Source organism: Protobothrops mucrosquamatus, unplaced genomic scaffold (assembly GCF_001527695.2).
Source record: "Protobothrops mucrosquamatus isolate PMUCROS unplaced genomic scaffold, P.Mucros_1.0 scaffold1628, whole genome shotgun sequence".
Taxonomy (NCBI): domain Eukaryota; kingdom Metazoa; phylum Chordata; class Lepidosauria; order Squamata; family Viperidae; genus Protobothrops; species Protobothrops mucrosquamatus.
Genome location: NW_015387787.1, coordinates 105,593 through 124,321, shown reverse-complemented (window position 1 = coordinate 124,321; position 18,729 = coordinate 105,593). Strand labels below are relative to the sequence as shown.

At 39.6% G+C, this 18,729-nt stretch overlaps 1 protein-coding gene across 1 annotated transcript in view; it reads left to right on the top strand.

Annotated features, from left to right (window-relative positions):
- Positions 1 to 2,970: 2,970 nt before the first annotated feature.
- MARS (methionyl-tRNA synthetase) overlaps positions 2,971 to 18,729 on the top strand; it is a 28,201-nt gene continuing 12,442 nt past the window's right edge. The window contains exons 1-11 of the mRNA XM_015822616.2: positions 2,971 to 3,161; positions 4,212 to 4,302; positions 5,951 to 6,050; positions 8,296 to 8,430; positions 9,724 to 9,799; positions 10,379 to 10,551; positions 11,189 to 11,301; positions 12,123 to 12,239; positions 12,743 to 12,946; positions 14,460 to 14,661; positions 16,561 to 16,635. Coding sequence (XP_015678102.1) covers positions 2,990 to 3,161; positions 4,212 to 4,302; positions 5,951 to 6,050; positions 8,296 to 8,430; positions 9,724 to 9,799; positions 10,379 to 10,551; positions 11,189 to 11,301; positions 12,123 to 12,239; positions 12,743 to 12,946; positions 14,460 to 14,661; positions 16,561 to 16,635 — 1,458 coding nt within the window. The 5' untranslated portion in view covers positions 2,971 to 2,989. The remainder of the gene's footprint in view (positions 3,162 to 4,211; positions 4,303 to 5,950; positions 6,051 to 8,295; positions 8,431 to 9,723; positions 9,800 to 10,378; positions 10,552 to 11,188; positions 11,302 to 12,122; positions 12,240 to 12,742; positions 12,947 to 14,459; positions 14,662 to 16,560; positions 16,636 to 18,729) is intronic.

Genomic DNA, 18,729 nt, shown 5'->3' with positions numbered 1-18,729 from the left:
AAGGAATGGAGTAAAATTTCAATTAACAATCCACAGAAGAAAAAATAAGATTGCAGCCCTACTACAGTAAACTTCCCATTATCTCAGAACAGTTATGTTTACCTGAGCCCATCACACAATGAGAGAGATGACAATCCTGGAATAACAGCTTTTTATTTCAGTCTTGGACCCATTCTGTAGCCATTCTTTTCATCTTTCACAGAAATGGAGAGAGAAGAATGCGATATTTCCCTTCTTTAAAAGCATTTAGTGTATGAGGTACAAAGCATAGGTACCACACACATCCGCCTTCAGAGAGGTAAATAGTTTCCTGTGGGCTGCTGCTTTGCTTATGTGCACCACAAAGCACGAAGGAGGCTCCATTTCTGAGTCGCAATACTCTTTTGCAGACAGAGAAACTGTCTTTATTGTAACATTTGTGTATATAAAACAAATAGCCTTGCAGCAAGTGTGATCTTATTTAGATCAAGAAGATAGCAATTTCAGTCCTAGGCATAGCAGTAAAGTTTACCATAATCAGAGAAGGTTATGTCTAAGAAAACCCAAGCTTGCATGACATGGATGCAAATTTATGCATACCACCTTGGGTGTTCTGCTTCAAACTTATTTTTAACTGAATATGCTTCTAATCAGATGGATCACAAAACATAAATCTTAGCTTGCTTGTTAGTCATTATCACTTCTTGGTGTTTACTGAATATTTAGCTCCTAAAAAAAGCTATTCTTTTTATTCATTTTTTCTCCCCACTGCTAAAATTCCCCCCTTCAGGCACTAGAATAGAATAGAATAATAACTTTATTGTCACTTTGAATGTACACTAATCGGCATACATTAAAATGAAATTTCATTGCATACAGCTCTCGAAGGGTCACCACCTCCAATATACACTACATAAATATGACAAAAATAAATACAGAATTGTGCATATAGCCAATATATGAGAGAAACAATACAGTCTAGTTCAAATTATTTATACATATGCATGGCAAGAAAAACAAACCTTCACTTGTATGATTTCTTGAGTTTCCATAAGGTAGTTTAAAAATAAAAAAAACTGACCATATTATCTTTTAAAGAGAGGAACCATAGTCCTCATATAAAAGTACTAAAAAATACTGCCAGGTATTTGTTTTATTTTAAAAATCTTTAGACTGCCTTTAATACAAAAGTTCTTCCAACATACATTAAATCTGTTATCTATTTATTTATAAATTGATGTAAGTCCACAATAGACATAAGATTGTAGATTTAAACTTGAATTTCTGTTAATTTCTGTATTTAGTTTACAGTAATTTCTTTTTGATATCACTGTGTGCATTGGGTTTATTATATTCACATACATACTGGCCTACTGATGGAATATACATCCATCTACAAACGTACACCACCATTACTATGGCTATATTTATTTCTCTAACAAATGATGATTAAAGTGTTCTATCGCTAGGGTCAAATACATCCTCAGTCATACAAGTTTACTGATAACTTTGAATCAATTCCTCTGAAACTCAGAGATTTGTTGTTGCATGGGAGGGGAACTGAAGAAGTGTATGCAACCTTGAGTTCCTAAATGCAAAGTGGGACAAAAATCTAATCAATAAACTTGCAGTCCAATAATGCCCGTGTGGCCTCTTTAGAGATTAAGAAGCAATTGCTATACAGATATTACAAGGCAGATATCCAGGCCTTAAATTTACCAAAAATTTGCTTCCACCAACTTGGGTTTGTCAGGCTGAAATTAACCTACTTTGGACACATTATGCTAAGAATAGCTCTCGAGAAGACTATAATATTAGGAAAGGTAGAAAGAAAATGACCACAAGTGGAAAGACTGTTAAAGAGTGGCAACAGGTGCACCACTGGAGAACCAGGTTAGGGGTAGATCTATATCTTTTAGAGACTGAGTGCCCAAACTGCAACCCAAAACCCACTTATGCATCATCAAGTGCCGGGTGGGCATGGCCCATTGGCTGGGCGTGGCCCATTGGCTGGGCGTGGCTATGGTAGTAATGGCAGATTGGGTGGGACTAAAAAGTTCAATCAATTCCAACTTTGCAAGAACTTTTTTTTTCTGCAAATTGAAATTGACTGATTGAACTTTTTTTTTTTTTTTGCACATGGTGGCCTAAAGCGAAAAGGTTTTATAAAACCCAGCTGAAGGCCTAGGACTGGGGCGACGGCGCGTGTGCCCAGAGAGGGCTCTGAGTGCTGCCTCTGGCACCGGTGCCGTAGGTTCGCCACCACTGATCTATATGGTCACTGAGTTGACATCACACACATAACCAGTCAAACTGGTTACTAGTGATTTTACAAATTATTAATTCTTATTAATTCCTATTAGGGTATTAACTTTATTAATCCAACTCCAATGAGGAGCGTGTGCAAGCTTTCAGATTTTTCATTACGCTGCCTAGGGCTACATTCGAAAATCTTCCGAACGCAAATTGATTTAAAATATATGTATGTTTTTTTTCTCGTGCACGTTGCTTTTGGCTTTATACTTGATTACTGCTGAGGAGACTTCTATTGATAATAGCTTTGCTGTTTAATTTCTTAAATATTAAAAATCTGGTCCAGACGTAGACTTAACCTATACTAGAACTATGGATTTCACATTAACTGCATTTCCACCATTGGGCTTTATTATTATTATTATCCACAGGAGATAACAGGAGCGAATGCGACACAACTAGAGAGAGACAACACACCGTTCCGCTTTACACTCCGGCGAACAATCTGAGTGTAGTATTATTACGCAACGTCCGCTTTTCCCTTGGCCTCGGGCCTCCTCCTTTAAAACTTCCGGTTGTGTAGGCAATGCATGTCGGGATTGGTAGTCCCAAAGCTCGGCCTGTGCGCGACGGAGGGAGGATGTGCTCGAACGCGCAGGCCCAAAAGTGGGCGTGAGGCAGAGTGGGTGGGGGGGAGAGTGACCCGTTTCCAACGCGACGTAGGCCGGGAGAGGGCGTGGTCGGGGAGTCGGCGTTCATGTCAGGACCGGCTTCGTTGCATCAGCTGGGGACGAAGCGTGGCTGGGAGGCAGAGGGAGGACGGAACATGAAGCTGTGCCTGAGCGAAGGCAGCCTTGGTGGGCTGAAGGTCTTGGCGGCTGCCAAAGCCACTGGCGCGCCGGTGGAGTTGCGGTGGCTTCCGCAAGAGGGTGAGTGCCAGGTGGGCGGTAGTTCCCTCCTCCCCCCCCCCCGAAACAGGACGGCTGAAAAAAATCTAGTTTTATTTAATTGAAAGATTTCCAGTCCTGGAGACCGGGCTATTTATTGACATAAAATTTCGAGTCAGTGAATAACAGAATTGTTTTTCCCCCCCTCTTTAGGATTTTTCTTTAGTCCGTTCTCTCTGCGCTGTGTCCTTTTAATTTCCCTGCTCCCCTATTACTTCCCGTGGTTTTGTGATGGACTCTGTTCACTTTTGGGTTTCTGAATACATGGATGAGAGGGGAGAATCTGCACCTGCATTCACGAGAATACTTCCAGAAAATTAGCAAGTGATGGATGGACTGGGCTAAATATAGCTGGACTTAGCAAGTGTATTCCAATACCAGTATATAAACTTATTCAGAATAACAGAATTGGAAGGGACCTTGGAGCATTCAACACTGGAAGTTTTTAAGACTGGACAGCCATTTGTCTGAAATGGTATAGGGTTTCCTGCCTGAGCAGGGGGTTGGACTAGATGACCACCAAGATCCCTTCCAACTTTATTATTATTATTACTTCTAGTCCAACTCCCTGCTTAAGCAGGAGATCCCATGCCATTCCTGACAAATGGCTGTTCAATTTCTTTTTATTCATCAAATATCTTTGGGGTGGGACAAGACTTTTCTTTCTATTTTTCTTCCCTGTCATCTCTTTTTGGTAAGGCCTCCATATTTAAAAAGTTGCATCATAAGCAGAAATTTGATAGAGAAAGCCTTCCTTATTAAAGCTAGTATTTTTGACTTAGAAAACAACTTTGCCAAATTTTGGGGGTAGCATTTTCAATCTTCAAGAAGAAGGAAAAATTGTCTTTTCAAGTAAAAGTAATCATGTTCTGTCAACCCCTGGCCCTGTATGTATGCACAGCATAATATGTATGCACAATATAACCACACACTGCTCCTATTGTTATGTCATCTTAATACCTGCTGTATTAAATAGGGTAAGATTTTGCAGATAAAATTTCCCCTTAATTTGTTTTTCTTCTTCTTTGATAGCTCATGTAGTCCCATTCCTCACCCGTCCACAGCTGCCAGCTTTACAGCTGGAAAATGGATCCTTCCTCTTCTCCACAAATGTAATTTCTCAGTAAGTGTTGATCATTCTGTTTCCAGGGTAAGCTTTTGGCAAAACCTAATCAGATTGTAATGCTAGCTAAGCATTATAGGCATGTAAGAGAAGCACCGAATTAGGAGAAAAAGGGATGCTAATAAAGGATCTTGTAGAAACTGTTCTACATAACACCTTAAGGTTATAATTTAGAAAGTTATTTTCACATATTCAGCTGCCTATTGGTGATTTTCCTATAATATCAATGAACCTAAAGCATGTTGAGTGATACTTGGCATCATTACCACAATATTTCCAAATAGGATTTTTTTTGGCCACAAATAGATAACGGTAATTAAGAAATTAATGGAAATTTAAGAAATTAAAATATATTTAATATAAGAAAATATGAAGAATAAGCATGCTTCTTTTTTCTCAGTACTGCCATAAGTTCTGTTTCCATCACCCAAAAAGTGATGGGAAATTGAAATAGTACAACATAGAGAAAGAAGGTAAGGGTGCCTCTTATTCTCAGTTCTTTGGAGCTGGAAGGAAAATCTTCTGCTCTTCCCACACTGTCCTTTTAATTGTATGGGAGATAACAGTGACATACATTTTTAAATTGCTTCTCAGTCAATGAATATTTTAAAATGTTGTGTAGGCTGGCTCTACTATTAGCCAATTGCCTCACCAGCCAATACTAGAAAGCAGGAAGGTACAGTGGGAGGTTGTTGATAGCAATGCCGGACAGTTTTCTTCTTAAGCCACCTTGCTGTTCTTGGGTAAAATGAACCATTTGGGGCAACTTCTATAGCTGGAGTGTGGCGCGTGTATGTGTGTATGGGAAAACAGAGTAGGATCTCTTGCCTGTCATCTCAGGTAGCAGTATCTTGGATGGTTAGTGAGTGGTCTTTTTGCATTTATAGTGAGGGAAGCTAGACTACGTTTTTGAAAATAAAAGCCTCATGAGGAGTCTTGGATACAGGTCTATAGCTTCTAAACATTACACTCTACTGGCTTTCTACTGTCAATATTAATAATGGATGCACCTGAAATTGTAAAACTAGGTACAGGTAGTCCCTCGTTGGTACTGGCAGCTTGGTCATTAAGCAAAGTGGTTGCTAAATGAAACCACTCCTGTGCTTTATGATCTTACTTCATCTTCCCTTTGCTTTACCGGACCTGCAGAAGTTGTGAATGCAAGGTCACAAAGTTACTTTTTCAATACCATAACCGGGAAAGGTTGCCAAAGGAGGCAGTCGTTAAACAAGGACTGTATAGAAAAGGCCAGCAGGTTGTTGCATCTGGATGTCCTTATCGGGCTTTAAAGCCAAATGGCGTTAAACCTGATGAGTGTTTGGAAAATGAGCACAGCAAATAATTGCAGGGTAGACTGGAAGATTAAAAAAAAAAAATCTACCGCCTGTTTGGGAAATGTCTTTCTTAAACCTACCAAGGAAATAGATGCACCTTTATCAAGAGCACCTGTATTCTAGAAATGGAAAATCATAAGAGGGAAGCATCTTTTGCCAGAAGAAAATAACTCTAGAGTGGGAAGTGCTAATGGAAGTCTCCTGTGAGATAGCAAGAGCTCATGATAGAACAAAGGCTGTTTTACAATATTTTTAAGTCCTTGGAAGTGCGTTGCCTGAGAGTACTCACCCCCTTCTTCTTCTTTATCTTCTAGATACTTTTTCCGCTTATCTGGAAAAGAAATGAGCAGTTTTAGCAACGAGCACAGTGATTTTGCCAATCAGTTTTTTGAATGGGATATAACTGAGCTAGAGGTGAGTAAAACAGCCGTGTATTTGGGGTAGCCTGGGTAAGCCATTTTTTCTTAAAGGGAAGGGGTCTTGTTCAGGCAGCGGTTTAGATTATGCCCGGCTATATGAGTGGGATGTGGGGAGAGGAACCAACTGATACAAGAGAACCTGTGACAGGTATAGTATGCTTCTTTGTACCATTTCTTTTATCAGCGTAGGATGGATCACTTATTGTGTATGTATGTGGCCGAAGCTATGTTTCTGTAGCCTTTACAGTATTTAACCTGCTGCAGTTCTTTTCTCTATAGAGTAAAAAGCAGCGTTTTATTTAAAAGACAGAAATCAAGATGTGCCTCTGGTTGCCATTATGTTGGACGCTAATATTGCTTCCTGATCCAACAATGTTTCAGTTCATTGATTCATCAAATTCAGTGAGATTTACTGACTGTAGGTTACATAGTTTGTATTTGTCTGCCTAGCCCACATAGCTAAGCGAACTCATGAAGCAGAATCATGCTGATTTGAGCAAAGACACCTTTAATGCTAGTTAGAGTGAAAGCAAGATTTTGAACACTATAAAAATAAATTACCAAGCAGACTTATAGTGAGTCAGTTAAAGTGGGATCTTTGAAAGCTTTCCTTCTCATAGCTGGGCGACAGTCCAGTTCTTTCACTTACTGGACACCTCCTCTGCCTAGTTCTCACTGTCTCTCATACTGGTTCACACAACACACTGAACCAAAACTAAACCAATTGTGCTGTGACATCCTGTGTTGAGTGAACAAATCCAGTGACATGATTCATGCATTGTGTCAAGTGATCATGTGGTCTGTGTGGTTTGGCCTTAACTTACTTACTGTGAATCTAAGCCAGTTGTAAGCCATGGTTTATGGCAAACTAGGGAAATATGTTAGTCCTGGAAAACAACTAAAAATTTAAAAGCATGTGATGAGCACACTCACAAAATGGCTGCCATAAAAGACTTGCAAACATCTTATATATCGAAGGACAGGCTAGTTCTCCACCCTATTTACCCAGGATATCCTCTACCATTCCAGTAGGGTCTTGCGAGATCCAAAGATTTTATTGCAAATTAAGTGCCAGAGACTTTGGAGAAGTCAGTGGGTGGGAAATTAGAGGTACATGCTGATGTTTGTGGCATATTTATTTGTGCCTAGGTTAGGTCTTAGTATAATACATGATCTCAGGCAGTGAGATAAGGAAAAAGCTATATTTTACATTGTTTAGGCCCTTCCCTGATTACCATTCTATTACTATATAAGTGAAAGAGAGAGAGAACACCAAGAGAGTTTTGGGAGTTTTGAGAGTTTTTAAAATGGGTAGTCTCTTTAGAGAGAAAAATGGATTGGTGCCTTGGAGGCACCACTGGAAGCAGGTGAAACCAGATGTTAAGAATCCAAAGTTTGCGTGTGCTTCCTGTTTCTTCTTTATATTTCCATATTATTTTGTGATCACGTTGGGCTATTGAGTTAGGTGTAGACGTCTAATAGCCCAATGCTATTGCTGTGTTTCATTTTTTTTTCTTAAGAAAGATCCAGTATAGTGGTTAGGGTATTAGATAAAGTGCTAGACGAGGTTGGAAAGACCCAGGTTCAAGTCTATTCTCATGAAAGGTCACTGGGTGCCTTTGGACTGATCACTCACTCTCTCAGCCCAACCTACTGTACAGCCTTGCTGCAGAGAAAATTGGAGGAGGAAGTCACTGAGTTCCTAGAGCAGTGGTTCTCAACCTGTGGGTCGGGACCCCATTTGGGGTCGATCGACCATTTCACGGGGGTCGCCAAGCAAGGCTGTCCGCCATTTTTTGTCCGCCATTTTTTTTGTCCACCATTTTTTCCCCCTTTTCCAGCAGGTGCCTTACCTCCCTTGGGCTGGGCCAGCTGGTGGTCGGCCTGCTCCGTCTCTGCCGCTTGCCAGCTACGCCTCGGCCGGCGCAGGGGGCGGAACCACGCATGTGCGGCGCTCCCGGGCAGGGAAAGTCCTCGACTTACGACCGGTTGGGTAGTCCTCGACTTACGACTGGTTTAGTCCTTGACTTATGACCAGTTTAGTCCTCGACTTACGACCGGTTTAGTCCTCGACTTACGACCGGTTGGGGTCGCAGCATTAAAAAGGTTGAGAACCACTGTCCTAGAGGAAAGGTGGGAATATAAATTTGATAAATAAATACAACAGTATGAATTTAGTAAGATGATTGGAGCAGTGAAGGAGGATGAAGATCGATTAAAATCCCTCCTTTTCCTCTCAGCCTGCTTTGTCTGCAGCCTTGTATCTTCATGTGGTACAAGAAAAGAAAGGAGAGGATATTTTGGGCATCATCCGGAAGCCACTGGACTACCTTGACCAGATTTTTACCAAAAAGGGTACCTCTTACCTCACTGGGGTAAGTAAGAACCTCTGTAAGCAGACTTTGCAGTACTGGCTAATGTACAAGCTGAGATGTGGGAGAATCGAAAGGATACCTGGTTGTTATAAAACTTTAGCTTTTTGTAAAATTGAATTTAAAGCACAGTACAGTTAGGTTTTATATGGATTATATATGCATAAAAATGCTACTCAGGATCAGAAGAGAACATGGAGAACCATAATTCCTCTCTCACCTTTCTTGCAGCTTTTGAGATTTCCACAAGCATTGTGCATAGGGGGAGTTACTTTAGTAAATTTTAAGGATTAAAAGCTAGGCCTTAAGAAAACTAGTAATAAAAGCTGAAATCCTGTCTGGGTGCTTAACTGTTTTTATGCCTAAAGCATGATAGATGGAGTGATTCTCATCAACAGTAATCTTTTCAGAGAAGCACAGATTTTTAGCCTATGTTTTTTTTTCTTTTTTGGTTCTTGTAGGAGACAAATGTTTCTTTTAAAGATGAATTAATTCCTGTGGGAAATTTTTATTACCTGTAAAAAGTAGTAATAAGTAAATAGCTGTGGAGGTTTGTTTTATAGTTTTTACCATCCCATTTTGTTATCCTAATAGGAACACAGTGGCTCACATGGTTAAGATTCAGGGTTGGAAGTTAGCAAGCCTGCAGAATGCTGCTATGGGGAGGGGTGAGCCCGTCTTTTGCTCCAGCTCCTGCCGGGGACATGAAAGGAGCCCTCAACCCTAGGCAACAGTGATGTCACCAACTAATCCTTTCAACCCAATTGCACCTCGATCCTTTTGACACAAGTGTGATGTGATCATAATTATGGGAAGACGCCAAAGATTTCCAAAATAAAGGCTAGACACCCGTTACAGGTTGCAGATTGCTCATCTCTGTTCCAGATCTTTTTTCATTGGGGAAAAAGCACCGGAGTATCTATTAGGGTTTTTTTCGTTACAGAGTTTACTTCAGAACTAATTTTATTGTTGTATATCATATACAGTAGAATCAAATTCTGGAATATGTAAATAAAAATTACCATGCATTATGTAAAACCAATTAAACTGAAGTGGTCATTGCTATGTTAGCTTCTCTTGTCAGTGTTAACGATGGAGATAAGAATTTACATGTGTACTATTAAAGAAGTTTATTATTATTATTATTATTATTATTATTATTATTATTATTATTATTATTATTATTATTACTATCTTGAACATTTAGGGAATGTTTTTCCAATGCATGTGAAACATTCAAGCTGTTCCTGCTGCATATCCAGACTGAATCAATTTCTTCTGATTTTTTTAATCCAGGATGTTGAGTCAGCTGCTGATATTGTCTTATGGGGATCTCTGTTTCCTCTGTTAAGAGATGACTCCTTCTTACCAAGTAAGTGATGCCCACAGCTTAATTCAGCTTTCTCCAACCTGACAACCTCCAAATTGTTGGACTTCAATTCCTATAATCTCTCAAGCTTGGGAAAGGCACTAAAGATGGCCTTCCTGCTTCGACAGGAGGTAGCAATATCTGCTTACCCATTTGGCTGCTAATTTACACAAGCCATTTTTGGTTTTCCTTCATCAATTCGTATTTGTTGGAGAAAAATTCCTTTTCTCACTTTCTCCTTTCCCTAAACATGGAAGTATCTAGATAACGGCTAAAACAAAGTCCCATGCTCCTCAAAAAAGAACTGTCTTTGGATAATGTTTTCTGCACCAGGCCATCATACACAGGATTCTGTGGCATGGCTGATTGCATGAAATGCGGCCCAAGGGCTGTTCACCTTTGCTGTTGAGTCTGCAATTGTGATGGAAGACTAATAATTATGGAGGCAAGATCTTTGTCCACCACTGCTGACCTTTCTGAGGAGCTCCTAAGTGTCCTGGGGTTTAAAAAAGGCCCCTTGGCTAATTTTTGAGTGCTGTTTGGATTCTCTGGAAATAACCATGTTCTAATTTAATTTTCAAGATGAGCTGAAAGCTCTGAGGAGTTGGTTCCAGAACATGAACTTGAAGGAACACTGCAGAAAGGCAGTGGAATCTGTATGGACACCCAAGGGATTGCTGGAACTTAAAGCCTACCTACAGAAACATCCTGCTCCCAGTTTGGCTTTTGAGCAATCAGCTACCAATGAAGCCAAGGTATTAATGCTACATTTCCTATGCAAAGCAGGTGTTTTATTCTCACTCAGTACAAGAGCATGTTAAGCAGGGGTCTTCAAACTTGGCCCTTTTATGACTTATGGACTTCAACTCCCAGAATTCCTCAGCCAGCGTGCCTGGCTGAGGAATTCTGGGAGTTTGAAGTCCACAAGTCATAAAAGGGCCAGGTTTGAAGACCCCTGATGTTAAGTCTCTGGCCTAATAAGTTGAAGGTCATTTTATTACAGAATTCCTTGCACTTATCGAATCAAGAAGAAAGTGAAGCTACAAATGCCCAGCATTATCTTGGATGGACTTTAGCATACGTATACTTGAAAGACTCAGGGGTGTTCCGTACTATTGAAATAGTGGCTTCAGCTGTTGTTCAGTAGAATTTGAAATGAGAAATACTATGGTTTGGGGGGAAAGTAGTCCTCTATAGGCAAGAGATGATATACCACCTGTTCAGAATTTGTTTTGTTAAATATTAACTGCATTATTTAAGGCGGGGAAAGTAGACCAAGGGAAACGTTTGTGCTTATGGTGGTTGTTTTAGACTTTGGTCCATTAAAACAACCCATGGATTTGGGTTGCTGAATATCAGACATCGTTGCAGGAGGTCTGTCCTTCTCTCTAGGAAGAGGAATCGGTCCAGCAGCATTTGTCTGACGTGGAGATTGAAGCCATTGCTGAAATCTGGAGCAGAGGACCAGCCAGCCTTCCTAGCCCCTGGAAACCACAGCACCCTGTGTAAGAATCTTGCTGGGCTGAAATGTCCTTGTGGTGGTAATAAGGGATACCAAAGAAGGTCTTAAAACAGACTCCCCACCCCCATGTGTGCACCTTGCTCTCTTCCTCTCATTTTTGGCCATTTTAAATTGACGTTGCTTCTTTATTTCTTCAATGGTTTTTTATTGGTTTTTAATTACTCTAAGCTGCTAGAGTCGCCTCCAGGAGAGATGGGCAGCAAATACATTGAATAAACAGCTCTCTTTTTCTTTTGTTTCCTAACAGCAAATACACATATTATACATGCTATGTCTAATTATATACTGGGAATTGTCAATATGAACCTTAATATTATCAAAACACAGCCATATAGTTCTCTAGAGCAGAAGTCCTCAACCTGGACAACTTTAAGACTTGTGGGCTTCAACTCCCAGAATTCCTCAGCCAGCTTTGCTGGCTGAGGAATTCTGGGAGTTGAAGCCCACAAGTCTTAAAGTTGCCCAGGTTGAGGACCCCTGCTCTATAGCATCCATTATTATCTGTCTCAGTGATGTGGAAACTTGTAGCTTTCTGGATACTGTGTATTATAATTTGATCTTTGGCAGTGCTGACTGGAACTGGAATTTCAGCAACATCTGGCGAGCTACAGGTTATTCACCTCTTGATGTTTACTAACTCTGCCAATTTTGTCTACAGAGAATTAACCTTCCTAAATTGCAGATTCTTCAGTGTATTGCATAGCTTTCCCCACCTGCCTCTCCCCCGCCCCATTCCCACCAAAGTTGTTTGAGCAAGTCAGAAATCTGAATTTATCTTTGAGTTCCTGTGTCTGTCCTCCTCAGATTGCCCGTGGAAGGCATGAAGAATGTGCTAATCACGAGTGCGCTGCCCTATGTAAACAATGTGCCTCATCTTGGAAATATCATTGGCTGCGTTCTCAGCGCTGATACCTTTGCCAGGTAAGTTAAAAGCATCTCTTTCCAGGCACCCACACCCAGGATAGACTCCTGGTCCATGTGAACTTATAAATGGTTCTCACTGTGAGTCACTGAATTCTGCCTTTGCCATACTTGCTTCCTAAGATTGTGTCTTTTCCTGGAAATGTTGGATATGAGGGGTTGTTTTTTGATACAAATAATATGCTCTATTGGAATGATTTTTATTTATGAAATGTATTGCCCCCCCCCCCCATCTTACTTCAGGGTAACTCTGGGTAGCTTACAATCATAAAACGAACGATGGTCCAGACAACATAAAACAAGATCATATGAAGCCTTAGTTTATTTAGTTTTAATTTATTTTTAACGTTTATATCTTTTAGTATTTTATGGTATACTACCCAGAGTCCCTCTGTGAGGGAGATGGGTGATTTAAAAATGTGATAAATAAAAATAAAACAAGATCATAGGAAATCTTACTTCTTATTGATAGCAATAAATCTCCTGCTTTTTAAATTTTTTAGGTACTGTCGCCTACGCAATTGGAACACCCTCTATATATGCGGTACTGATGAATATGGTACTGCCACAGAGACAAAGGCCATGGAGGAAGGACTGACACCACAACAGATCTGCGATAAATACTATTCTATCCATGCACAAATCTACCAGTGGTTCAACATCTCTTTTGACTATTTTGGTCGCACCACCACAGCCCAACAGACTACGTAAGTGCTGCAGTTAGAAGAATTGCCAATGGGGAAAGAAACGCAGAAATGAAACAATGGGGGGGGGGTTTTCTCCTTCCCTCTCTGACTTACAACCTTTGTGTTACCTAACTTTTGTATTGTACCCACAATAAAGTTTGTCTCCTGTTTTGGAGCTTTCCAAAAGACTTGACAGGTGATTGAAGGTAGTTTCTGCAGCTGGTTTCTGAACGTGTGCAAAGAGGAGCACTTTGAATGTTCAGAGTAAAGAACTGCTATTCATTTGAAGCATTTTTAGCTCATCTCTTAGCCAAAAGGGCTTCATTATCGGAGAAGAGCAACTATTACCAATCATGGAGTTAGTAAATGACTGCCTAGTTCTGATAAGTTACATCATCTTCTGTTTGTTATCTATTGTGATACTTTCTCTTGAATCGGTAATGATCCTTGGGCAGATTAGCAGACAGTTGTTGAGGGCACGTAACTTCCTTGTCAAGCCAGATTAGGGGCTCACTGGGAGATAATGGATGAATACTTTCGTGTGTCACCAGTGAGGATATGGCAGGACTGAAAGTGATACAGATCATCATGTGCTCTGTGTTCTATGAATATAATTTTCAAATGAAGCTATGTTCCTGCTTTATTAGCTTCTTACATCATCAGTTGCAAGACATCCTATTTTGTAATAAATGGATGCCAAAAATTTGTCAAGATTTTCATTTTTACCACTGAATTGATCAAAGGACAAAAATATTTAAAAGAGTTAATTGAAACAATTAGATAGCATTAACTCATAATGGTAAGCTGGGATATTTAAACAATTATTTGTTGAATAAGCCATGGTTACACTAAACCAAAAAACAATGAACCCCTGTTTCTTGAATATAAACCTGATGGGTTTTTTGATTCCTTTGATCTGATTCCTTCATCGTTGTACACTCTAAACAACCAAACAGCCAATTTATTACCCTTTGGATATTTTAAATAACCTGGCTGCTGGCTGCAGTTGCTGTGAATTGCATTCCAGAACATGTGGAGGGGATTCAGTTACCCATCCTTGCTTGTATTATTGGAATAGATCATGTTGCCATTTTAACTTAGTGCCTTGCTTTGACCCTATCTATTAGAATTCCACTAATAAACAACTTAATTAAAATGAACCATGGCTTGGTACTAAATCCAGATATTATTGTGCTGTACAATGAGAGGCACTCATCCACTCAGGGGCATGGAATTACACACTGCAGACCAACATACACCCCTGCTGGATGATACATCTGCATGGAATAGGACCTTGGTAAGATCAGAATGAGTGATTTTGTTTTGCCTATCTGCCAGTCTGCCTGCCCCATCTACTATACCAGTGCAAATGCAAATGTCAACATTGTTTGGAAACATTGACAAATGAAGGACAGACAGTGCTTTGCTGTCACAGGCATTTATGCTTCTGAGCTAGTCTTTATATTTTTTAAAATATTTGTATGTGGGAAGATCAGAAGCTGTTCCTTACACCTCCCCTTCTTTAACCCTTCAGAATAGCGCAAAGCATCTTCCAACAGTTGCTGGAGCGCAAGTATCTTCTGACCGAGACAGTGGACCAGTTGAAGTGTGAGAAATGTGCGAGATTCCTAGCAGACCGCTTTGTGGAAGGCATCTGCCCTTTCTGCAACTATGAAGAAGCCCGTGGAGATCAGTGTGACAAATGTGGCAAGCTCATAAATGCCACTGAACTTAAGGTATTTTTGGAAACAGAAGCCTGAACCTGATCTTCAGAGTAGACGCTTTTCCAATAAGAGTTGATGACATCGAAGCTCTACTGAAATTCTGTTAAACTGGATAAAATCTCCTCTCCCTTTCCTGAGAGGAGTACAACCATTATGCTAGTTCATCTTCCCTTCTCTCATGATTATGAACTAAACCAGGGGTAGGCAACCCTGGCTCTTTTATGACTTGTGGACTTCAGCTCCCAGAATTCTTGAGTCAGCATGGCTGGTTCAAGAATTCTGGGTATTGAAGTCCACAAGTCATAAAAGAGACAGGGTTGCCTACCCCTGAACCAAACCATCTTGCAATGTTTGATTTCGGTTTACCTAGATGCTGTGATTTGTAACCCATGGTTTATTGACTGTAAGTTATTGAGCCTAGCGAGTTGTGATTTACAATAGTGGCAAATATCTGTAGCTCAGATGCAGGATGAGGGTGAAGATTCGTTCTCTAAGCTTGTAGGTTGGTTTAGGGATGTTTCATTACCAGGCTAGGTAATATCTTCAGCAATGTTTAGGGGATGCCAGTGTTGGTATTCTTCTGTTTATTATAGTTTGTAATATAATTCTGTTTATAATATAATATAGTTGTGATTTATTAAGTAAACTATGGTTTAAAAAGCCTGCCTTAATAGAATGTGTGCCCCAGGGCTTATACGATACTTTGACCACATGTTTTTCTTATGACAAATCAGAAATCAACCTTATTGTCCTCATTGTATAAGTCACGTTTTGCCTTAATTTGTCTAGTGAATCTATATCATTAAATATCAGGTATATCCACTTTCACAATTATTTACAGTAAATTTCTCTTGTGGCTGGGGAATCCAGCATGCTGTAATCAAAGTGAGATAAAAGCACATTTATCTTAAATCTTCAGACCTTGCAATACAGTAAATAGGATTACTTTTATTCAGAGAGTGGTCCAAACTACCTGCAGGATCTGAGATATTAGCGCTATTGTGGAAATGTTGAGTCTTTTACTTTGTTAATTTTTTGCATTTTATTTTTGCTATTGTAGCTTTAAGAAGAATCATCTTATTTTCCCTTGTTTCATTTTTTCTGTTGTTTGCTATGTTACTTATATTGCTATCTTTCTTCATGGCCATCTATAGTTTTGCAAAAGAACAAACATACTCCATATTTATCTTCTGTATTATTATTACTCACTTAAATTTCCCTCCCTTCTTTTCCACTATTATTTTAACATATCCTCAACATTACTGGATCCTTCTCTTCAGAGATACTTAAGAGGTTAAGTCTCTTGGGGATGGGGGATGAGTTAAAACTGACCAATTTTTTGCTATGTACTGTACACTTGTCAAAACCTGTTAAGGGCCTACAGCTCAACAGGTATTATGAATCTTTTGTTTAACATTGTCCTTATTTATTATTAATAGCTAAATTTTCTTACTACTGAAGCCCATCCAATTATTCCCCTGTCATTTTTAATGTCCTGTTTTGTTTCCATTGGCCATTTGATTTCAAGATTATCCATGTACAAGAAATGTATTTAAAGACTATACTTAAAAAGTTGTGAGAAAAAGTATATGACAAGACAAGAGAATGATGTCTATGTTGGGCTTCTCCCAATTCCAGGATTTTTATCATTTCTTTTATTTCTGCCTGCATTGCTGCTAATTTCTTAACAGTATCCATTCTATCCATGGGCCTAACTACAAAATGCTGCTTTGTTTGATGTGAGCTATCTGTGTGTAGCATAGTCTTTATTCTGGATAGTTGGCTTTTTCTTGAAAGGATCTAAAGACTTCTTTGGATTTAGAGGTATACTGCTATGAAATGTGGTAATTCTGTTTAGGTAATTTGATGAATAAATTATTTCATGATGTGTTCTTCTTTTTCTTCTGACAGAAACCAATGTGCAAAATCTGCCAAGGAACCCCAGTGGTGAAATCTTCTCAGCACCTCTTCCTGGATCTACCCAAGGTGAGCCCCTTGTTCTTCTGTCTTTAGAAGGCAGCGTTCTATGATTCTTTGAATCAGCATCTGTGGCAGTGATAAACTGTCAATAAACCAGGACTGAATCCAGATCAGACAGAGGCACTCTTCTTCAACAGAAGTAAATGAACTCTAGAATTGAGCAGATGGGGGATATTACTTGATTCAGCTTTGCACCTGAAGGCACAGCTCCTTTGCCCAGTTTAAAGTAGTTTGTTGGTTAAGCCAGTCTTTGACGAGGCCTGACATGATCGTGAAGACATAGGATTTAATTAACAGCTTGATTTGATTATTGAAGTGGGCTTCACTCGGAGCTATCTTTGAAGAATCTTCTTAGAGTGCAATTGGTCCATTTTGTGAAGCAGAAATAAAGTTGATGGTATAGGAACCAGTTCAAATAATTTTCCCTTACTATTTGCCCATCAGTGAAGGTCTTCATCAGAAACTGCAACTTCAGGAAATGGGAGTGCTCTACACATTTGCTGAATATTGATAGTTGGTATAGCAATACAGTCACTTCATTAAAATTATTATTAACTATCTAGGAGAACGTACACTAACGTTTCATGTCATACCTGAAATGATTTTCAAGTTGCCTGGTTACAAACAAAAGACACGTGGTATGCACTGGGATGATTTCTACCATCAGAACTAGGGAATATTGGGCAAACTTTGAATCTTAACGCTTATAAAGCCTCAATAGCTAAATAGTAACTTATCTGGAAAATACTGCTCTGAACAACATACGTCATACAACCAATGTCAATAAAGCATATCTAAGATAGAACCCCTTGCCCTTCTATTACATATAGTCATGTTGTAATGTTCTGATAGGGGAAAAAATAATCGATATAATTAAACCTGGCACAGGCACAGGAAAATTAATTTCTCTCCTCAGATGAGCAAACTATTTTGATCCAAAGAAGGCACCAGAAAATTTCACTTCCTACCTGGATTAAGTTAGTCCTCAGTTAACAATGGTAATTGGGATGAGAAACTCTCGCTAAGTGATACGCATACAGTACAATGTTACATAAGTGCACTGACCTATGATGGCAGTTCTACTGATGGAATCAGAGACCAGTCATTGCAGGGTGCAAAGATGTCTGACTGCCTTCGCAGTGTTTATTGCTTTTATACAGTTTTTCCAAGCAGCAAAAGATAAAGTAGCAACAGCATTTTTATTGGTGGATTCTCCTTGCCAGTCCTTAAGAATATATCAGCCAAGGGGCACCAGCCAGGGGCAGTGTTCTGCAACATCCTATTGGTGTGAACTAGGTGAGATCATGGAGGTGAGATCATGGAGGTATTTGAGCCACGGCAGTGTGCTGCACACGGCCTCTACATGACCTCTATCTCTACATTCTACAATTCCAGTTATGGTCATTAATCAAACGTCATGTGTTCATTAAGCACAATGTCATGTGATTGCAACTTCCTGCTGGTTTCCTCGTTGATATTACATGTCAGAAGCTGGCAGAGAAGGTTGCAAATGACAATTACAGGACCATGGGACACCACAACCATTGTAATGGGGAGCAGGTTGCCAAGCACTCAAATCAAGGTACGTGACAGAGGATCCTGCTACAGCTGTAACTTTGAGGACCAGTCCTTGTTCGGCACTGTCAAAACTTTAAACCAGTTGCTCAACAAATGATCATTAACCAAGGACTACTTGTATTACTAATGTTAGGATAAAGAAACACAAAATCCCAGGTGTATTCCAGAAGGGCAAGTGATAGAAAGGATGAATAAATAATAAAAAGGAAGACACTGAATGAAACAAATTATTTTAGCTGGGTCAAATATCACTTTGCATGATATTTGGTAAAATCCAAATACACCTAGAAGCGCAAGTTTAATATATAAGTGGAGATTAGAATGAGGCTAGAAAGAATGAAGGAGGCCCAAGCATGTATTGTTTCATAAGTAGGGGCCAAACTGAGACAAGCAGTTGACCATAGTCATGTTCCTCAGAAGGTAAATCGTTACTAAGACCAAAAATTTCCAACACATTGAACTCTTAAATGTGCTTTTTTGCAAGAGATGCTCTGGTGAGCATGAGGGATGTGGCCAGTTGTC